The sequence below is a fragment of the Phoca vitulina genome, unplaced genomic scaffold (assembly GCF_004348235.1).
Source record: "Phoca vitulina isolate PV1807 unplaced genomic scaffold, GSC_HSeal_1.0 scaffold5, whole genome shotgun sequence".
NCBI classification, from domain to species: domain Eukaryota; kingdom Metazoa; phylum Chordata; class Mammalia; order Carnivora; family Phocidae; genus Phoca; species Phoca vitulina.
Genome location: NW_022589708.1, coordinates 55,773,776 through 55,797,382, shown reverse-complemented (window position 1 = coordinate 55,797,382; position 23,607 = coordinate 55,773,776). Strand labels below are relative to the sequence as shown.

The window sequence follows — 23,607 nt, the reverse complement described above, 5'->3', positions numbered from 1 at the left end:
TGGTGGAATTACTGGATCACATGATATTTTTATTTTTAATTTTTTTGAGGAACCCCCCCATACTGTTTTCCATAGCAGTCACACCAATTTACATTCCTACCAGACAGTGCACAAGAGTTTCATTTTGACCACATCCATACCAACACTTGTTATTTCTTGTATTTTTGATAATAGCCTTTCTGACAGGTGTAAGGAGATATCTCATTATGGTTTTGATTTGCATTTCCCTGATGTTTGGTGATATTGAGCATCTTTTCATGTATCTGTTCGCTGCCTATATGCCTTCTTTAGCAAAATGTCTATTCAGGTTCCCTGCCTATTTTTTAGTTAGATTATTTGTGGATTTGCGTTTTGTTTGGATTTTGTTTTCGTTGTTTTGGTGTTGATGTGTATGTCCTGGTTCTCTTACAAGAATAAACTATAGCCACATTAGGGGCTAGCAGTTGCTGATGACAAATATAAGGTTATTTGCATTTTCTGAAAATAGCTCATTTAGAACATAAACACATCTGATACTTGCAATTCTTTCTTCTTCTCAAGAGAAAACTTTTAAGGAAAGCTCCTTTATTGGTATTATCCTTGAAGAAATGAGAGGCTATTTATCCTGATTTGGAAATAAAATTGGTCTGATTTCCCTTATTTTTGGATTACTGTTATCACCAGCAGTTGTTGAGTTATTTTGTGTAAAATATTGTGTTTGGTGGACATTAAAAGAAGCATTAGGTGGGACCCTGCCCTTTAAGAGAACATGATATGGTTAGGGAGCTCAGTCATTAGCAAATGTTACAAACAGCTGTATCCTAAGTGCAGCAACTACTAAATAAGTGGCACAGATGGTAGACCTCAATTCTGACTAGGATAGCAGGGGGTGGCCTCATTAACTGATTCAGAAGGAAATGCTAGAAAAGCCAGGGGATAAAGTCCTTGTTCTTGAGGGATTTATCATCTATTAAGTGGTGACATATTGTAAAGAAAAATAATAATAATAAAGCACTATTGACATCAAAGAACAGATCCATTTCCAGCCAGAAATTGAAATGTAGGAATTCTAGAGACAGACAGGGAAGGGAGGACATTGAAAGCTGAGGAAATGTGTTCCCCACAGGAAGTATGTTCAGGTGTGGGGGTGTGAAAGTGGCGGGTGACATCATCAGAAAGTAGATGTGGTCAGTTTGTTTGTATGTCAGAATGAATTTGTATTTCATTCTGTAGACAATGGAGTTCCATTAAAAATTTTTTTAACAAAGGAATGCCGCAATGTAATATGCGCTGATATTCCTCTAAGTTATTTAAGAGAGTGTCAATGAGTACTAGCATCAACCTCATAAAAGATCTGGATAAGCTAGAACCAAATGTAGTAGAATAAGGGATTTATTTATTAGCCTATCCCATACTGGCACATGATCCTTTTTACCTGATGAGTCTTTAGGAGTTATTAGACATTTTACACATGAAGACAATAGTCTGTGAGAAGGAAATGATCTACGCATTAGGTATATGTAGTATTTTGAGAAGTCACATTTAAAGTTTGGTGATAATTTTGGGGTGCCTGGGTGGCTCAGTCGGTTAAGTGTCCAACTCTTGATCTGGGCTCAGGTCATGATCTCAGGGTTGTCATATTGAGCCCATTGTCAGGCTCTGCGCTCAGCGCTGAGTCTGCTCCAGGATTCTCCCTCTCCCTCTGCTCCTTCCACCCGCCAATAAATAATTTAATTTAATTTAATTCTCTAAAAAAATAAAGTTTGGTGATAATTTTGTGTAGGAATAGGGTAACCCCAGGCTGTTTGCCTTTGAAATACAGTTGTACTTCATTTTACATGATAAGTGAATTCCTGAAGACCAAAAAGCATGTGAGAATTATTTTTCCTTCAAGTTAAATAAAATTTTCAATGCATTGGAGGAGTCTATGTTTAAAGCCACCCAATTGTGATTTCCGTAAAGCAAAAAAATATTTGTTAAAGTTTATTTATTCTTACTGTGTAGATTTTTCATACGCACAGTTTTCTTCTAGCTCTATTGAGCTATAATTGATGTATAACATTGTATAAGTTTAAGGTGTACAATGTGATGAATTGATACACATTGTGAAATGATTACCACAATAAAGTTAGTTAACACAGCCATCACCTTACATAATTGCAACTTTTTCTTTTGTGGTGAAAACATTTAAAATCTACTCTCTCAGCAACTTTCATGTATATAAAATAGTGTCCTTAACTATAGCCACTATGCTGTGTGTTAGATCCCCAGAACTTATTCATCTTATAACTGGAAATTTATATCCCATGACCAACATCTCTGCATTGCATTCACACCCAAGCCCCTGGCAACCACCATTCTACTTTCTATTTCTTCCTATACACAGTTTGATTCAATTAACATATGATTGTTTTATTAAGAAACTTCTACCTGTCCAGCTTCAAAGCTGCACATTAACTGAGATTCCATATTCTATTGATTTCAGTCCCTAGTGGCCAGTGAAGCAGCCCGTGCTATTGAGAATATTAATGAAAATATCAGATATACTCACGGCAGTGGTTCAGAAACTTTATGTAAGTATTTCTTCTTAAGATCTGGAGAATTGTGAGGTACTAAAGAAATCTGTGTGTTTGGTTTTTCTGTGTGGGTTTAATTTTTCTAAATGGAATCTTTAAACAAGGTCACATGTAAAATAGTTGGATTACAGCAATTAGAAATGGAAGCGTAATAGCTATGAGAGCACCAAACAAGGTTATATTAATAAATGAATACCCTCAAAAGAAGCCAAAATGATATTTAAGAAATCATGTTCATTGCTATAGAGCAGAGATTATAGAATTGGCATCACACTGGTTGAGTGAAGCAGGAAAGGTCATACAGGGCCAAAAGAATGTATAAGATGTCCAGGGTTCCCATGAAAAGTTGTGCAGGTTGAACACTATACAAATCTAGGGAACATTTTTACATTAAATGCTTTATAATAACAGGCTGTGCCCACTAAAGCACACTATATAGTTAAGTGTCTTTTGTTTGTATAACACTGATAACAGCTTGTATGTGGCAAACTCTTAAGAAATATTTTCAAATTTAATTTCTGCTGGCAGATATTTATCGAGGGACTCTTTTTAGGATGACAGACAATGATTTTTTTTTCTTTTGAAGTTGGAGGAGGAGATGGAAAAAGAGGAACAGAAAATAAACATGTAACCAGGTGTCAGCAAACTATGACCCATAGGCCAAATTCAGCCCACTGCTTGTTTTTGTATAGCCTGTGAGATAAGAATAGTTTTTCCATTTTTAAAAGATTTTTTTATTTGTTTATTTGAGAGAGAGAGAGCAAGTGGGGGGAGGGGCAGAGGGAGAGAGAGAATCCCAAGTAGACACCGTGCCTAGCGTGGAGCCCGATGAGGGGCTGGATCTCACAACCTTTAGATCATGACTAAGCAGAAATCAAAAGTCTGACGCTTAACTGACTGAGGCACCCAGACACCCCAGTTTTTCCATTTTTTAAAAGGTTTAAAAAAAAGATTTTGTGACATGTTAAAATTATATGAAATTCAAATTTCAGTATTCAAAAATAAAGTTTTATTTGAACACAGCCACACCCATTTATTTATGTATTGTTTATGATAGCTTTCACGATAGTAGAGTCAAGTAGCTGTGACATACTTTGTGGCCCACAAAGCCTAAAATACTTACTACCTAGTCCTTTGGAGAAAAAGTTTGCAAATCTCTGATGTAAACAATGAAATAGTCAAATATAGTATAATCCCATTGAGAAGTGAAGAAAATAAAAGAGGCTTAAGGGTTTGAGAATGACTGCAGGAGAGAGAGGCTACTTAGCTAAAGTGGCCTAGGAGGGTCTCTCTCTGTAGGTGACACTTCTGGGAGACCTACCTGATAAGTGTCTGCCAAACAGTGATATACGAGGAAAACCAGGGAGAGAAAACGGGTTGTGAGAAGGCCCTGAGACAATATTCAAAGCCCCAAAATTTTCTTTAACAGGTATGATCTACAGGAATATAAAAACACACTCATCTTAATAATCACATTCATATTATTTTCAATAAATTGCTTGAGCACCAGATGCCCTATAAGTAGAAAGTCCAGAATCTTCCTCTTCCACCTCAACAACCCCCAAATGTCTCAGAACAAAGTGGAGCCAGATTGGTCCACATGGTATCTCTGTCTCTTGGTATCACTGGCCCACTGCTGCCTTTGCTGACCCAGGTCCTTGCTCTGTCAGAGAGGGACCCTACAGCTTCCTTTCACAATTCAGAGCTTTCTTGATTCTCCTCCTCTTCTCTACCATTGGTCCCCAAAGCATAACCACAGGTGACTCAGGGCTAGAGAGCTTACAAAGCAACTTTCTGGTGTGATGAAATCAGTCCATCTCTACACATTCATTCATTCAGTCAGTATACATCTATGAGAATGTGTTCATAAGCATGAGAAAATGGCTGGAAGAAGAAATGCCAAATATTGATAGTGGTTGTCAGAAGTATTTGCTGAATAACTCATTAATCCACTGCTGATGAATATTTTTAGTATTATAAACAATGCTTTGGTAAACACCTTTGTAGTTCATTTAAGTATAGGCATTAGAAAGAGGCAAAAATGATCACTTCACATATTATATGATTGTCTACCTGGAAAACAGTAGAAATCAACCAAAAATATTAGTAACAATCAAAAGTTGAAGGTGGCTGAATATGAACTAAATATACAGAAATCTAAAGCTCTCTTATATACCAAAAAATAATCAGGTAGAAAATAAAATGAAAAAAAGATCCTACTGCCCCTCTATATGTACATACATACACATTGCACACATATATACATACAGATACATATATGTGGATTCATTGTTAAATGTATGTGTGTGGGTACACATACAAATCAATATATTTATATGAAAAACCTAGAAAATTTTACTGGTATACATAGAAGAAGATAAATAAAAGGAGAAACCTACCATGTTTTTGATAGGAAAGCAAAATAAAAATGTGTCAGTCGTGCTAAATTAATCTGTATATTTAATGCAATCCCAATGAACAGTTAAATGACTTTGAATTTCTTTTGAAAGAATGGATTTGGTAGAAGAGCTTGTAAAATTCTGAAAAATGAGACTAATAAGAGAGAATTTGCTCCAACCAGGTATTAAGGTACATTATAAACATATAGTAATTAAGATTGTGGAGCTGAGCCAGGAAAAGACAGATCAACAGGAGGGAATAGTGAGAACAGAAAGACACTTAAATATATAAGGGCATCTTATTTCTCATAAAGGAGGCATTTCTAAGAATGTTAGCTATTCAATTAATAGGATTGGAAAACCTGACAACTTACTCAGAAAAAGAAATTAATTGATTTACTAACATATATTTCTCTAAAATAAATCCTAGATAGATAAAATATTTTAATATAAACACTCTGCCATAAACCAAGTTGAAAGCTAAATAACCAAATAAGAAAAAAATGCAAATATTACACAAGGCAAATTCAAATTTACACTAATGTTGCTGTTATAAACAATCTATAAAATCAATTGAGTAGAAAAATGAGCAAAGACAACTGATAAAAAATATAAAGATGGACAATAAATATACCAAATAAAATGTTCAGCTCAGTGGTAATCAAATAAACAAAATAAGATGATTCAATATTATTTTTCACCCATAAAACTGCCAGAAATGCATAATTCCTGTGCATTGTATGGGAGGGGGAAGTGGGCAAATTCATACTCTGCTAGTATGAAGATGTAAATTGGTTCAATTATTTTGAAGGTTATTTGGGAACATGTAGCATAATTGTAAAAAGTGGATAATCCTAGGCTAGTGAATCTACTTCTAGGGAAGAATATTCTAGAGAAACAAGCAATTAGTAAAAACAAGAAAGGACATTGTCAAGTTGCTTATATTAATTAGAAATTAGAAAAACAATTCTAAATGTCTCCAAGTAAATATTGAACATAATTATATCCAGCTTTACAATGTAGTGCTATGAGATCATGAAAAATGATAACGTCGTTTTGAAGTTATTGATACATAAAGCTGGTCAGATAGATTATGTTTAGAAATATTACAAAACTGCATGTATATGATGATCTTATTTCTGTAGGAAAAATTTAAGGATGTTAAAGCATGCACTGAGGGAAAAAATAACACTAAAATGTTACTGGTGATTATTACTCTTTGGCAGAGATATGGGTAATTTTTATTTTCTTCCTTAACCTGTTTTTCTTCAATCTCCATTTTCTACCAGCAACTTAGATTACTTAATAATCAGAAAAAAGCAGAGCTATTTTTAGGGAAAAAAATCCATTTTGTTAGTTAACTTGAAACATCTGTATTTCAAAAAGTAATTTCTTTTTTCTTCTTGTAGACCTAGCTCCTGGAGGTTCAGATGACTGGATCTATGACTTGGGCGTAAAATATTCGTTTACAATTGAACTTCGAGATAAAGGCAGATACGGATTCTTATTGCCAGAGCGTTACATCAAGCCCACTTGTACAGAAGCTTTCGCCGCTATCTCTAAAATAGTTGGGCATGTCATCAAGAATGTTTAATGCCGTTAATTTTTTCACTCTTCTCCCATATTTTAGTTTACTGGTTCCAACAGGACCAAATCATTGTACCCGTTCTTCTAAAATTTTATCAGTAGTTTTGAGAGAAGGTTTTCCTATTCCTTGCTTTTGTCAACGAACAAAATAAATGTTACCTTAAAATTAAGGCAGAGAAAGGCTCACATTTCTTTTTCCTTTTTAAAAAAATTTGTAAGAGGCTAGATACGGATTTTGATTCAGGGTGTTTGACTACCCACCTCAAGCAATTTTAATAACTAGTTTCTTGCAGATCATTGGACCACAAAAGGAAAGGTGGTTAGAAGTACGTTAAAGATTTCTGCTCCAAATTTTCAGTGAACTGCTTGCGCCTTTAAAAACACAGCCGTGTATGCTTTGTTCCACAGTAATAAGCGATGGCCCAGAAAGCGGAGGAGTGTCAAAAACAGGACAAATATCACCTGTCACTGCTCAGTAAACATTTTTGAGCAAATGAATGAACGGCTGTAGTTATTTTCAACAACAGATATGGCATTTACAACAGCTGTTTATTCTAAGAAATTATGTAATAAAAGAAGTAAACTCTTTCTCTCTCTCTTTTTTTTAAGATTTTATTTATTTGACAAGAGAGAGGGAACACGAGCAGGGGGAGTGGGAGAGGGAGAAGCAGGCTTCCCGCGGAGCAAGGAGCCCGATGCGGGGCTCGATCCCAGGACGCTGGGATCATAACCTGAGCCGAAGGCAGACACTTAAGGACTGAGCCACCCAGGCGCCCCGTAAACTCTTTCTCTTAAATTCACTTTTTATTGGAAATTTTAGCTCTCCCTGGCTCAGAGATTCCACTCCAAAGGTCCCTTCAACAAAGCACCGATTTGAGGATTTCCACGGCACTCCTACGAGCCGACGTTACGCCCAGGGGCGTGTCTCCGGAGGGGCGGTGCCTGCGCGCTGACGACTAATCTGGCGGCCGGAAGCTGCTTCGGTCCACTGGGGATCAGAGCAAACACTTGACTTCCGGCGGAATTTTGAGTCGGTCTTCCTATCGGCCTGTTAGTGTTTTCGTTGCCTTTCTTGCTCTCCAGTCTCTCTTCCTTCATTTTCGTCCTACATCTCAGTCTCACTTGACCCTGGCGAAGCGGTGGGCGGGTTCTGCTTCTCAGCTGCCCCCGGGTCCTCTCGCTAGCGAAGGGCCGGTTCCCGGGAGCCGCGCGCGCACCTCCTTCTCGTCGTAGTCTTCCCGGGGCCAGGCGCGGGGACAGAGAGTCGCCTCCCCCGCTCCTCGGAGCGGTGGCGGCGGTAGCGCCTCCTGACTGAGCTTGCGACAGGAGCTCGGGGAGGAGGTAAGCTTGAATTCTGTGCATTGGTGTGGGTATCGGGGGAAAGGCTTTGGACGGACCCGGGATGGGAAGGCCCCGGGTTGTCCTCCATCCCTTTTTGGGTCACGCCAGGATTTTGAGCTCTCCTTGAGCATCCCACCCTTAACTCTGCAATAGCTCCCTGGGCTCAGGCTTCGTTTCTAGCTCTTGTTCTGATTCCGGCGAGTTTGTTTAAAAGGACGGATGGATTCAGACAAAAGACTGTGCTGGGTCCCTACCAAAAAGGCTTGGGAACCCTGGCGCAGTATTCGCATTTGTATGCGCTGGACGGGGGCAGGAATATGATCTTAGATTTAGAGGCTCCCTCTACGCATTCCAGACCTGTAGGAAAAATTACCTTGCTGTTGGTTGTATTTGGTTTTGCTTATTTCCCGGCAGTGATAATTTAACCACTTGGGTCCTGGAAGTTCCCTGGGTAGTTACTTTTGGCAACTATCTCTCAGAAACTGAGGAAGGTTGAGTGAAAGGAGAGGGTCTGCTGTTTGGCATTATCTCTTTCTGAACAGGTTAAAATAATTTATGTGGCTGCAAATTATTCAGAGTTGATATTACTTGAACGATATTGGTAGGATCTTGTTTGTAGAGCGTAGTGTCTTAAGCTATTCGGTTATATTGTGAAGTTTTCAGATAATTTGAACTACTCTGAAAATTATAGGCGTATACTATCCCTTCAGATTTTGGGGGTTTTTTGAAGAAATAATTTTAAAAGTTTGGAAAATATCTTCACAGCTCAACTTTTCAAAGTCCATGATACTGTTGCAGTTAATCTAAATGTTTATGGAGTACAATCCATGCATGTGTATATGGTGCCAGTTAGCGGAGTCTAGTTTGTAATATTTGAAATTACTGGCTTTAGTACCTAAGTGACAATATTTTTAAGAGTTTTGTGGACATAATCTGTAGATTTTCAAATACTTTCCAATTTCTTAATGAAATAGATTATAAAATGACAATTTAAACAAGAGACTACTAAGAATGTTGATGCAGGTATGTAGCAATTTGTGTCTGTAAAAACAGTTGCACCATGAAACTTACTAGACTTTTACTGTGTGGATCTGGTAGGATCCAGTTTTATCAAATGCATGCCTCTTACTGGCTTCCTAATTCTTGCTGATTCAAAATGAATATTGATTGCATATTTAAGATATGCAAATCCAATTTTCATATCGGTAAATTAATACTAAAATTCATCAAGTGGATGCTATTTTCACTTCTGTACAAGTTATTAGAATTTTAATAACTTGTCGGTGTTAATTGGTATTACAGTATGCATTGGCAGTTAAATATAGAAAGCAAAATTGTTTAATTGATATTTATTTGAGGAATTGGTTTTTAGTGGATGTTAGTCTTCCCCACCTCCCCCAACCCCATTCTCCATTTCATGTAGAGTTGGAGCTATTTTAGTAGATACTTAGTAACAGTTGAAAGTTAACTGGTGTTGCTATTTAAAGTGTCTTTATTTTTTGGTAGTGTGCATTTTGCAGTTCTGTTTATTTCACTTTATAGTAGCTAGCATTGGCTATTTTCTGTGCATAGTCTTTTTAACAAATTATTTTTTCTACACAGTGCTACAGTATTGCCTTGCTCATAGTGGTATAGTCAATTTAGTTCTGTTAATTGTTTGGAATTAACTCTGGAATTGTTTTAGTCTATCTGTAAGCAACCTGCAAGATTGTTTTAGAAAGTTATTTTTTTAAAAATTCTCCCAGCCTATGCATCAAATAAACTTTTTTCTTTCAAATATATGAAATATAAATAGGAAGAGACCTTATTTTTAATATAAACCTTTTAATTTTAGAACTTAAGTGGATAAGAATTTATTCTACCAGTTAGTACATTTATGTATTTTTAATTGTTTACTTGACAGTTTCCTAATATTATGCTGCAACTTATCCAGATTAAAATGATAAATGCTTTCATTTGTCCTAGGGGAAGATGAGGCCTCAAAAAGATGTAATTATGGTTTTAAATGAGGATACTAGAATTGATATATGTTTTATTGACAAGATTTTAGTAATTAGGCTTCAAGAACCATTGATCATTTGTATGTTTCCCCTGTCTTAGCCATATTTATAGGGTGGAGCTTTGAGTACATTATGATATTTGTGAGTTTTGGGGGGAAAAGGGGGACTGTTCCCATTTATTAAGACCCTCTTTTGTTGTATTTTAATAGATTCAAACTCTGTATCCCCTGTTTTTCAATTGAAAATATATCATAAAAACCTTGATATTTATTTACTCTGCAAATGGAGGCGAGAAATAGGAAAATAATTCCAAAGACTTTCACCGGTGTCACATGGGCTTTGATAATGTTGGTGTTTGGGAAAGACATGAAGATGTGGGTAAAAGTGTAATGACAACTTGAAATCAAAGATTAATTTGAAAACAAAACTGGAGGGAAAAGATTTAAAGTCTCTGAAATAGGGAAGACTTTAATATTTACATTTTTATTTTATGGTTTCTAACTCTTCTCACATACTTTGAAGCATTTGCTTATTGAAGCCTGTTCAAATATTAATTGAAAAAGGTTTTTATCCCCTCTCAGTCAAATCTATATTTTATTAGATTGTAGTATTTATTTGCCTTTGAGGACCCAAATTTTTAGATAGAAAATTCTAATTAAGTCATTTTAATTGGTAACATACTTTTAAATTAATAAATTAATGTATATGAGTAAATGCCTTTTTGGTGTATTGTAGATTATATGTATATATTTAGGCGAATAGCATTTAAAATATTATATTTTGTGTTCTTTATAAGCATATTTTATCTATGTCAATCATGAATATTTCAGTAATATTTCGAAAACTTATTGCTAACTACTGATAGAAGTTCCTAGATAGATGATCAGAAGAATTCCTCTTCCTTTCAATTAGAAAACTTCAAATACTACTTTTTCCCTTTTGCCTCAGATTTTTTTTCCTGTCTGTGACCTCCCTCTAACATAGACCTGGTACTCAAACTCAAAGTTAGGAGGAAGCCTGACACTGTTGGATGCTGAGAATATGACTTTTACTTTGCTGTTTTTCCCCTAAGTTGGAAGACTCGACAGTAGCTAAAAGTAAAGTTCCAGTGATAATAACTGTGTAGGTGAATCTTGAGTAGTTCTTCATGTCCCATGTACAAGCAACTTTGTCTCTGTGGGAAGGTGCTTTAGTGGCAGGGATACATACAAGGAGGGGTATAAGATTCCATCATAAGTCCTCACTAGTTTGTCTTCGACATAGTAGTCCAAACCTTTTGAAATCTTCAAAGTTTATGTTAGTGATCTAGGATTGGAGAGAAACCATGGTTTTCAGTGGTAGGTCAGGGGAGTAGTGGAGTTCTGATCCAAGCAACGGATTATAGAGCAGAAATCGAAACAGTTAATACCTGGAGCCCTCAGAAAAACAAGAAAGGAGATGCTAGATGACCAGTGTTTCAGGTATAATAATAAATAGCTGTTCCCCTAATTATGGAAAGCACTACCATTAATTTTTTTGGAGGAGGGTGTGTTAGGAGTGGCAGCATGCTGCGGCTATATAGGAGTTTGAGGAGCAGAAATATTTCCGTTGATAGCGGAGGGAAATACGTGGTTAGGGTTAGTCTTCTTGAGGCAGCATGGGGGGGGGATGGTGTACCTGTTTTCCAAGTTCTAAATACTAATAAGAGCTAATAAGGAACTTTTAGAACTCATTCAATTTTAAGTTTATTAATATTTTAAATACTGAATTAGTGAAGATTACAGTGTACATCTCTATATTAATATAGTAACATGAGACTTTGAACATTTGTTTTTGTTGTAAACTTTCCCTATTTTTTGTGACATACTCACTTTTTATTGACTCCTGCTCAGACATAAATTGTAAAAAAGTGGTTTTCTCAGTTAAACAAAGCTCTACATTTTCTAGATCTTTTCTCAGTTCCATTTATCTTGGCCTTCCATTCTATAAAGAACTTTTCAGTAAATCAAATGGACATATGAAATTTTACCAGATTTTACTTTGTAAATTCATTATTTGGGCTGAGAATGAAATAAAAATTATCTTATAATACTAACTGTTGTATGTGGGGTTGGCTGTATAGTTCCTTATTTGGAGAACAGTTGATATGTGGTTTTATGTTGCAACAAACTCTTACTCATTAATGTGCCGCTCTACACTAATCTTTAAAAATTTGTAAAGTTACTTTCCAACTTCTTTGAATCACTAAAAATTAATTAACTAAAATGGTTGTATTTTATATTAAAGAATAATAACACATTTTTTTTTTCCAATTTAAAACTACCATATGGTATCATTTCCTATTTTCCTCTTGGTTCATTATCTTTGTTCATTTGTCAAATGTTGTCCTTACTCTTAGGATTCTTTTAAAAATACAACCTGAATAGGAGTATCTAACTAAACCAAATATTGTTTACAATATTTTTAAGCTTTTGATTTGGTACTATTGAGACTTAATTTCCTTTCAAGTGATATGTCTTTACTTTGAAACCACATTAAAGAGCTTCTTGAATTTGTGAATTTTATGGAGACCAGTTCCATACCAAATGGAACTTTCACTTCTTTAGCTATCATTCATTCTAGTAACTTTTGACTATTGATAAGATTTCAACTAATTGGATTATATGAAATGTGATATGGTTTAGTTCCCCCCCGCCTTAGGCAGTTCCTACCCAGTTCCCACAGTGATGTGCTAATTTTTTCTAGATCTAGAATTTAATGTTTTTTCTAACATATATCATAATACTGTTATCTGATGTTTTCATTTCCAGTTGAATCACCTGATTATATACTTAGATTTGTTTTGTTATGGTTTTAGTGTTAAATGTTTTATTTACTTTTGTAAAATATTTTTACAATTTGTCTTTCTTGTTTCTAATAATGGTAAGGTAGCCTGTTCATCACTTTTAGCATCTTTGACTTTTATGTCAATGTAGTATAAATTATAGAAACATCTTGACTTCTAGTTCTCTTGCCTGTCCTATTTTGAAAGAAAGTCATTTTATCAACATTGAATTTTCTTTATATTATTGAAAATAAATGTCCTTGATTAGACTGTTCTTTTTCAAGCTCTGTTAAAGTGGAGAAAATATTTAAATAGTTTGCGTTTTTCTCCCAAGCTGATTTTTAGAATATACCTAATGTCACAAACTGTATAAAGCATAATTTCCACTATCAATAAAATTCTCACCTGATTTTATTTTCCCATTCTCTTTGACATGGCTTTCTTTTCCAGTTAACTACCTTATGGAGAATGATAGCACAGCTTTTCCTTAAAAGATAGGTAACTAAATTTTTAAATTTTTATAAGGAACTTAGAAACTAAACATTTTATAGTTGTTTTCTGAGGTTGAACGTACTATGAAAATTGGGCGAGTAGAATTTTATTCCTTCACTCTGCAGAAGAGTAAAAATTCTAGCCAACAGATTTCAACATTGTTGTAAGTTCATTTATGTGCTGTGCCTTAGAAGATACCTTCTATTTACCTGTGACCTCTCCTATGCCTTTTTTCTTCTGAGAAAAATTCCCCATAATTTTACAGTGTTATCTACAGCTTTATCTACGTGTAAGTTATGGGCTCAGTTAATTTATAACTGAAGAATTTTACAGTTTTGCCTCTCTCTTTTTTGGTTAAAGTAGTACAAAATGTCAAAAATTAGAAGGAAGGTCACAGTGGAAAATACCAAGACCATATCTGATAGCACATCCCGAAGACCCAGTGTATTTGAGAGGCTTGGACCCAGCACTGGCAGTACAGCAGAGGTGAGTTGTCACTAGCTCAGTCACAGGGGTTATCTTATAATCCTGTTCTTGAATACTGATTTGTATCATAAAGGTGAACAGGTTGTTGTATTATAGGAATGTTCAGTAAAATTTTAAAACTGAGTTTCATGAAAGAGTGAAAAGAGTAATAATTTTTATGGGTTTTTTTCCTGATGTTTTTATTGTTTGGGGAATGAATAATTTATCTCAGGGTAGCTGGAATTTTGGTAGCATTTATTTTAATTTTGTCCCACTAGCATCTTTTTTCCAGAAATAAATATGAAATTTACATAGTAATATCTGTCTCTTAGACACAGTGCCGTAACTGGCTGAAGACTGGCAACTGCCTCTATGGAAACACATGTAGATTCGTACATGGCCCTTCACCCCGTGGTAAAGGTTATAGCAGCAATTATAGAAGGTAAATTAAGAACTTTGAATTGTTCATATACTATTAGGAGATGGCTTTTGTAATTTATCTAGTGTAAAAATCTGAAATGCAAGCATATATTTGATTAGATTTTTCTCTTTTGGTGGTGGTCTTATCAATAGTCAAAGATCAACAAGATCTTTTTAGTTGTTAATTTCAAGATTAATAAAATGTACGCTTTAAAGTTATTTGCGCAGTATTTACTGTTTTTGCCAGTAGATTTTTTTAATAATATATGTATGACTTCCCCTAACCCCAGTTATGTACTAAAATGGTTTATGATAGCAGAATTTCATGGATTTACTTTCACTAAGGAAAGACTTTTTAACTCTTAAAAAATTAAAATTTAACAAGGATATAATTTCAGCTTTTTAAGATGTTCTAAATTCAAATATTAATGACATAAGAGTCTACTGCAAGCTCTGTACATTAAATGCATTTGCCAAATCCCTTATCACAATGTATTAATGTAAATGAAAGCATGTACTTATATGTAGATAATGGTACTACTACCTATTTAGGACATCTTTTTGCCTTTAATAAAGGCAAAGCTAAATGAAACTTTCCTAATAAAGACCTTTAATTTTTCTTTCAGTTCAGTTCATGATGATTATGTTATGATATTTAAATATGTAACATATGTAAAGGTTGTCACAAAAACAGTTTAAACTTGATTGGTAAACAAATAGTTAACCAGGTCCTAAAATTGGGTGTGCTGATTGCTTTGGTTACAGCAATAGTATAGAAACTGAACATTAGCATTTGTAGATTTTTTTTAAATGGGTGATTTTGTGTGTGTGTGTGTATAGATTTTGAAGCTTAATAGAATTTAAAATTCAGACCCTTAACTGACTTCCTGTTCACTTAGACGTACATTTTAGTTTACTTGTGATGCTGAATACTCTGTTTTATTTGTATTTAGATTGTCACCTGTGCCTTCTGTTAATGTAGGAAAACCAGTTCTTAAACATATGTTTAATTATCTGTATAAATTTATACCTAGGTAAAGTGTTTCAATAATTTTAATGTTTTGTTCATATTATTACCACACTTTTAATAACATTTTAATTCATCTGTGAAATTTATTGTTAACTGACACAAAATTTTTATATAAGAGGTAATTTTGAGGAAAGTGGGCAGAGAAATTTGTCTAAAATGGGAAGAAATAGTGTCATTACTAGACTTAGAATAAAGGCTTTTTTTTGTTGTTATTTTGTGCATGTTTTTCCATTTGATAACCCCCTTTGGATTTGTCTTTTTTTCCTTTTTTGATAGGGAAGAAAATACAGCTCATAATGTGATTGAAAGATGGAAAGAAAAGCAGTGTATTTCAGAAATGCTTAGTCACAAAATATTTAAGTCATTTATTGAGCATTCATTTATGTAGAGCACTCTGTTAGGTGCTGCTTAGGGTAGAAATAAGTTCTTAATAAATTGTCTTATTATATAAAGGAGACCAGGGCACATAAGATGTACATTTACATCATAATTATAATTTAAAGCATTTAAGTACTGGTTTTTAATAAGTTCCACTTTCAAGGTTAGATTTAACTATTAAAACATTTAATATAGTCCTATAAAATGTACATACAGATATTAATGAGATCCTTTAAAGTGAATTAACTGAAATTATTTCTTCATTAATCATGTGACTTGTATTGATAAAGAATTGATTTGATTGGTAACTATTACTTGAAATAGATGTAAATGTTTATGTGATTTGTTTATATCGTTAAAAAAAATATTGTGTACAGTATTTTTGGTGGCCAGTGAGGAACTACCACTCCTTAACTTCTTTGCCCTTTTTAAAAGGTCCTCTAGGAATATTCTTTAAAGGCAGTGTGTTTTCCATGTCTGCTTTGTTTTCTCACTTAATATGGTGTAAAAATAATTGGATAGCCATTTGTCACATTTTCAGTATGAATTACGAATGCTTATGAGTGTTGAATATAAATATGTATGATTTTCCTTAATTAAAAAGAAATCCACTGCCTAAATCTTGCTTTAAATCCTTTAACTATTTTCTATTCTGAAATCATTTCAAATTTTAAGAAAAGATACAAGAATAACACAAAACTCCTCTGTGTCTCATGATTCTTAAGATGAGTAATTCTGTTGTTGATGTTGCATCCAGCCACATATATGTATGCATGATAATACTGTTACCTCTTGATTAATTTTACAACATTGTGGTTTAAAACTTTATCTTCCTGCTTTTTACTTTCAAATATAACTAATACCTTTATGTGATTTTTAGAAAAACAAATTAAGCTGTTAATTATAAATTCCTTTTTCTTGGCTCACATACAGTTTCTTATTCATGTCACCAGTACCTGCCACCCCATGGAATTTTATTGTATACATTTCTGATTGTCATGGGGAGAAAACTTGTAAGTGATGCTCATATTTTTTATATATTAATATTTAAGCTGAAGCAGATTGTTTTTCTGAACATTAGGAGCCATGGACAGAAAAATTTTATTGAGATTTGTGAGGTATTTCTGTAAATACATTCTTATAAATGTTATATAAATATAGATTTTTGTTGTTTTGTTTTGTTTTTTGTTTTGTTTTTGTTTTTTGGTTCAAAGGTCACCAGAAAGACCTACAGGGGATCTTAGAGAAAGAATGAAGAACAAGCGCCAAGATGTGGACACTGAGTCCCAGAAACGAAATACAGAGGAGTCATCCTCACCTGTTAGGGTAGGAATGAATTTCCCAAAACAAAGTTAAATTTCAGTAGTGATTTATTATCTTGTGTGCTAAATCTATGGTAGATGTGTAATACCACATTATAATGTTTTATATGGATAATGTAATTTAAAGAAAAAAGTCCTCTGGGAAAACTCATTAATTGTCTGAATCAGTTCTTGATGGTAGTTAAGATGAAGGGAATTGGTTAGCAGAGTTCAAGCTGAACATAGGATTTCTGTATCTTGGTGGGCATCATTACTATCTAAGAGTATTCCTTTTTTTTTTTTTTTCTAAAAGTATTCTTATATTTTCAGAATTCAGCCAGCCATCATATCCTGCTTATTTCCAAGAAAGATTGAAGTGGGTTACAGTAGAACACTTAGAAATTAAAACAATGAAAGCAAGGCATGTGGTGACAGAAACTGAACTAGAGAACTTAGTGAAGGAAAGCTCATGTGACTACAAAATTTAATGGTGAATTTCCTGGCAATGAAGCCAAAAGAGAAATATGTTTTATGATGTAGCTTATTGAATAAAAGAAAACATCAGTGTTTCAGATATGGAAATCTTGTCCTGAGCTAATTTTTTTAAAGAAATTTATGTATACGTGTTTGTAACAGATTTATTGGGATATAATCCACGTACCATACAATTCGTCCATTTAAAGCGTACACTTTGGTGGTTTTTTGTATATTCCCAGAGTCATGCAACCATCACCACAATCAATTTTAGAGCATTCTCATTATCATAAAAAAAAGAAAGAAAAAAACCCCGCATACCTTTTAATGGTAATACCTGTATCATCCAACTGACCAACAGCCCTAGGCAACCACTGTGCCACTTACTGTAACTGTAGATTTGACTGTTCTGGATGTTTCATTTAAGTGGAGTCATGTAAAAGGTGGCTTTGATTTTGACTTGTGTCTTTCACCTACTATAGTGTTTTCAAGGTTCATGAAAGATTATAGGATGTATCGATATTTTATTCCTTGTTTTTGCCAAATAATAGTCCATTGTATTAATATATCATGTTTTGTTTATCCATTCATTAATTGATGAACATCTGGGTTGTTTCCACCTTTTGGCTTTTATGTATAAACATCCATAAACAGTTTTTTGAGTGACATATATTTTCATTTCTCTTGGGTTTATATCTAAAAGTAGAATTGCTGAGTCATATACTAACCCAAGTTTATTTTTTGAGAAACTGCTATGTTGTTTTCCAAAGCAACTATACCATTTTACATTCTTGCCAGCAGTGTGTGAGATTTCAGTTCTCTACATCTTTGTCAGCATTTGCTATTATTGAACTCTTTGATTAGAGCCATCTTAATGGGTGTGAAGTGGTAATCTCATTATAGTTTTTGCATTTCCCTGATGGTTAATGATATTGAACATCAGTGATATTGAACAATAAGATGTGCTTATTGGCCATCTACTTATCTTCTCTAGAGACATGTCTTTTCAGATCTTTCCTAATTTTTAATTTGGGTTGTCTTTTTATTGTTGATTTGTAACAACTCTCTATATATTTCAGATACAAATTCCTTACTTATGATTTGCAAAAATTTTCTTCCATTCTGTGGGTTATCATTTTATGTTCTTGATGATGTCCTTTAAAGCACAAATGTTTTTATTTTGATGAAATCCGATTTATCTGTTTTTGTTGTGGTTTGTGTTTTAGGTGTCTTATCTAAGAAACCATTGCCTAATTCAGGGTCACAAAGATACATGCCTTGTTTTCTTCAAAGAATCTTTGAGCTTTAGCTTTAGCTTTGATCCATTTTGAGTTAATTTTTATTTATGGTCCAGCCTTATTCTTTTTCATTTCATGTGGATATCTTAGTTGTCTCATATTATAATCTTTTTATTAAAATTATCGAATTGTTTAAAGAGAAACCTTTCTAATAATTTAAGCTACATAGAAGCTAGTTTATGACTGTTTTTGATCCTTGATAAAAAAGCTGCAGTACAGTTTTACATTATAGTTTGTAGAGACTTAAATTCAGGAACCTAAAGTAATACACTTTTAAGTATGTATTTTTCTAATGTCTGATGATACATAATACTGCTTTAGAAGTCTAAGTAATTCTCAGCTAGAGGTATGTACATATCAGAATTCTTTTGGAGGAGAGATAGTCTTTTGCGAAATACATGCTGATAGTCTACCCCTGATCTATTGAATTAGAATTTCTGGGTAGGGGCTGAGCATGTGTATTGTATTTTGAAATAACCGATTACTCAGAATAAGGAATGAACTCCATGATTTGCTGGTAATGTTTAACAGCCACTCAGGGAAAAAAAGCCATGCTTTGTAGGATTTGCCAATTTCTTTGGCATAAATGCTCTCATCCTAGTCAGCTTCAAGCTAGCAAAGTGGTATTGCTGAATACAGAGTTGGAAGAGATACTCATTTTCACACCATTATATAGTATTTTTCACACATACACACATATATGTACACACACTCACATAAAATAAATGCAATTAACCTCAAGAGTAAAATGTACTGAAATATTTAGGAAGTGAGTTTTGAGTAACAGTTACCTTTGTTTTTATTATTTGTGTAATTGTTAGCTTATAGCATTTAATTTTTAATCATAGCTGTGTTTAACAATGGCATGCACAATTCCTAAAAATTAAACAGTTGGCTCTTGTGAGTCAGTGTGAACTGGCTCTATCTAGCATACCACTAAATGGACTGTAGTTTAAAAGGCAAACATCCAGAATTCATATTCTGAAGACATTATTTTAGGAATTGTTTTTTAACTCTGCAGTCAGTTTCCTTATCTAAATGGAGGCCATAGCTCTATCAGTGTGTTGCTGTGAAGAAAATATATGTAAAACAAGTAACGTGAGTGGCTAATCCATGATGACTGTTTAATAAATGGTATGTATGGTATTAGAATAGCTCTTGGCCTTTCCTCTCAATATAAATTGGTGTTAGGCTCTTAGTAGGAGATGAATATCAGCAGTAGAGATTTAGGTTGTTAACAGATATCTAAATCTAAGTGTGTTGCTGATCATAAAGGTTTATATGTTCAGCATATGAATTTAGTAGACAGCAGAGCTGGCATTTCATCAAGAAATTTGAAGCCTGTTTCTCACTTTGCCTAGATGAGAAAGCCCTCAAAGGTGCTGAGTGTCATGCATACCTAAGGGTAATAGTGAGAAGAGTGATCAGGTTTTAGGAAATTCCCTGTCCAAACTTAAGAGAAAACTGTTAATAAGCTAGGATACCAGGGTATTAATTATTTTGAGTGATCTATCTGGTCTAGGATAACAAATGCTGATCATTTCTGTGATACATTCCTACTGCAACACAGACATCTGTTGATCTTTATGTAATGAATTTCTGTGGGAAAGTCAGATTTAGTTTAGGTAGGGGCAGCTACAGGTTAGATAACATAGCGTAGCTAAGTTAAGATACAAACTAACTGTAATTCTACCCCTTCTCTGCCACTGAATTCAGCTCCAGTGTGTTTGAGTTTTGAGGTTGATAACCCGTGATCTTGTGGGGAGACAAATTCATAAATAGATAAATTGTAATTCTGTAGAGTATGATAGCATGACAGAGAGAGATGAGCAAAACACACAGTGAAAGGAATAAATAACTGCCTGGGGAACCAGAGAACATTTTACAGAGGGAAATGACATTTGCACTGAGTGTTGCAAGGGTAGGTGGGGTGAAAGACGGGGTAGTGAAAGTTTAGAAAGAGGAGAAAACCAACACAGCAACAGTAAGGAGTTTTAAAAGACTAGTGTGTTTGAGAAACTGTGACTCTCTGTGCCTAACGTATAGAAATTACAGCATGTGAATTTGAGGTGAGGGCTGAAGAGGTAGATTAGGTAGATCACATTGTGAATAGTCTTAATGTATCAGTCAGGGTTTGGCAAGAGAAAAGAGATTTGTATGCCAGGAATCTATTCTTGTTCACAGATTCACCTCCAGACCCTGGAATTAGTAAAGTTCACTTACTGAATAAATGAAAAGTGATTCTGATGTGTAGCCAGTGTTGAGAACCCCTGGTGGCCTAGGGTCTGTGCTCCAGTGAGGCTGTTGAACAATTGAAATGTGGCTAGTCTGAATTGAGATGTACTGTAAGTGTAAAATACATACTGAATTTCAAAGACTTAATATGTAAAATAAAAGCCAAATAGCTCATTAATAATTTTTATGTTATGTGTTGGAAATGATAATATTTTGGATATAGTGGGTTAGGTAAAATATGTTACCAGAATTTTAATTTTCCCTGTTTTTTTCCTTTTAATATAGAAACAGTAACATCCCAAATTACATATGTGTTATATTTGTGTTGTAAAGGGCTGGTCTGGACAATCCAAACCAAATTTAACACAGTGGAATTAAATTTAACTCAGAGTCTTGAGGTAGAGTCAGTAGGATTTGATGACCAAAAGAATGAGTGGAGGGGACATGTTAAGCCTAACTAAGCTTTCCATGACATTAAGATGGGGAAGAGAACGAGTTGGATTGTGGCCCCTTTTGTATACTAGGCTCATATCATAGACAACTAATTTTTGGCACTATTTTTAGTAATTGTATGCACATTAATATTTTATTAGTCCCTGTTGACATTCAATTGCTTTATCTTATGTTAACAGTTCCAGAATAACAGTTAACAATAATATCATTAATAATAAGATCACGGAGAACAGTTTAAGATTTCTTTGTAGTTCTTAGGGTATATCTCATTAGGGAGATATCTGTGAAATCTATTAGGGATATAAAATCAAATTTGTTACAATAGTTGGGTTGTTTTATTTAATTTTGATTTTTGTTTTAGGGTTTCTTTCCTTTTTTTTTTCATGGGGCTTGAACTCATGACCCTGAGATAAAGACCTGAGCTGAAATCAAGACTCGGATGTTTAACTGACTGAGCCACCCAGGCACCCCTTCACTTTGTTTTTTAATCATAAAACATTTACATCACTGCAAAGTTAAATCTCCAAAACAGGTTACATTCTGAAAAGTCTACCTTTTATCTCTTGATTGCTCTACCCTGTTCTCTATAGGTAACTACTCTTACTAATTTTTGGACATCTTGGTAGCTTCCAAGTTTTGGCAATTATGAATAAAGCTGCTATAAACGTCCTTGTGCAGGTTTTGTGTAGACACAAGTTTTCAATTGATTTGGGTAGATACAAAGGAATGCCACTGTAGGATTGTATGGTATGAGTATATTTAGTTCCTAAGTTTTAGTTTATCTAGTTGAGGAAGTTACCCTCTATTTCTAGTTTGCTAAGAGTTTTTATCACTAATGGGTGTTGGATTTTGTCAGATGCTTTTACTGGATATCCATGTCCATGGATATGATCATATGATTTTTCTTCACTAGTCTGTTGCTGTGATGGATTACATTAATTGACTTTCAAATGTTGAACCAACTTTTGCATACTTGGTATAAATCCCATTTGGTTGTGTTGTGCAATTCTTTTATATATTGATGGACTTGATTTGCTAATATTTTCAGGATTTTTACATCTATGTTCTTGAGACATCTATGTCATTACAAGAAAATTGTAATGTCTTTGTCTTGTTTTTGTATTAGGTATTTATGCTGGCTTCATAGAATGAGTCAGGATGTATTCTCTCTCCTTCTATTTTCTGAAAAAGACCAGAGAATTGCTGTAATTTCTAACTTAAGTGTTTGATAGAATTCACATTTGAATCCATCTGGGCCTGGTGCTTTCTGTTTTGGAAGGTTATTAATTATTGATTGGATTTCTTTACTACATACAGGCTTGTTTAGATTGTCTATGAGTTTTGGCAGATTGTCTTTTTTGAGGAATTAGACTATTTCATCTAGGTTATCAAATTTATGGTCATAGCATTGTTCATTGTATTCCTTTATTATCCTTTTAACGTCCTTGGGATTTGTAGTAAAGTCTCCTTTTTTGTTTCTGATATTACTAACTTATGTCTTCTCTCTCTTTTTTTCTTAGTTAGCCTGATTAGAGGCTTACCCATTTTATTGATCTTTTCAAAGACTGGCTTTAGGTTTTCAATTTCATTGATTTCTGCTCTAATTTTTATTATTTCTTTTCTTCCACTTACTTCAGATTTAACTTGCTCTTTTCCCAGTTTTTTCAAGTGGGAGCTTAGATTATGGATTTTAGATCTTTAGAAATGTTATAAATTATTCTTCAAACACTGCTTTCACTGCATTCTATAAATTTTGATAGGTTGTATTTCATTTTTTTTTTTTTTAAGATTTTATTTATTTAGAGCAAGTGCGTGTGCTTGCATGAGTGGGGGGAGGGGCAGAGGGAGAGAGAATCAAGCAGACTGTGCTGAGCACGGAGCCCCACATGGGGCTTGATCCCATGACCCTGAGATAATGTCCTGAGCCAAAAATGAAGAGTCAAATTGCTCAACCAACTGAGCCACCCAGGCACACCTCATTTTTATTTAGTTTGAAATATTTTTAAATTGTTCTTGAGATTTTTTCTTTTCTTTCTTTTTTTAAGATTTTTTATTTATTTATTTGACAGAGACACAGCGAGAGAGGGAACACAAGCAGCAGGGGGAGTGGGAGAGGGAGAAGCAGGCTTCCCGCCAAGCAGGGAGCCCGATGTGGGGCTCGATCCTAGGACCCTGGGATCATGACCTAAGCTGAAGACAGACGCTTAATGACTGAGCCATCCAGGTGCCCCAAGACTTTTTCTTTGACCTGTGTATTAATTAGAAGTGTGTTGCTTGAGCTCCACATATTTAGGGATTTTTCAGCTATCTTTTTGTTAACCGATTTCTAGTTTAAATACATTGTAGTCTGAAAGCAGACATTGTATGATTTCTCTT

The 23,607-nt window shown here is 34.3% G+C and overlaps 2 protein-coding genes across 7 annotated transcripts in view; both read left to right on the top strand.

The window, feature by feature from the left end:
• Positions 1 to 6,659, top strand: part of CPB2 (carboxypeptidase B2) — a 48,541-nt gene extending 41,882 nt beyond the window's left edge. The window contains exons 10-11 of the mRNA XM_032402489.1: positions 2,465 to 2,552; positions 6,364 to 6,659. Coding sequence (XP_032258380.1) covers positions 2,465 to 2,552; positions 6,364 to 6,548 — 273 coding nt within the window. The 3' untranslated portion in view covers positions 6,549 to 6,659. The remainder of the gene's footprint in view (positions 1 to 2,464; positions 2,553 to 6,363) is intronic.
• Positions 6,660 to 7,532: 873 nt separating this feature from the next.
• Positions 7,533 to 23,607, top strand: part of ZC3H13 (zinc finger CCCH-type containing 13) — a 93,963-nt gene continuing 77,888 nt past the window's right edge. For 3 of the 6 annotated variants that reach the window (XM_032402999.1, XM_032402998.1, XM_032402996.1), the window contains exons 1-4: positions 7,533 to 7,882; positions 13,538 to 13,663; positions 13,975 to 14,084; positions 16,685 to 16,796. In XM_032402999.1, the coding sequence (XP_032258890.1) occupies positions 13,547 to 13,663; positions 13,975 to 14,084; positions 16,685 to 16,796 (339 nt within the window). In that variant the 5' untranslated portion in view covers positions 7,533 to 7,882; positions 13,538 to 13,546. The remainder of the gene's footprint in view (positions 7,883 to 13,537; positions 13,664 to 13,974; positions 14,085 to 16,684; positions 16,797 to 23,607) is intronic. The other 3 variants (XM_032403002.1, XM_032403001.1, XM_032402997.1) reach the window with 2 other exon arrangements.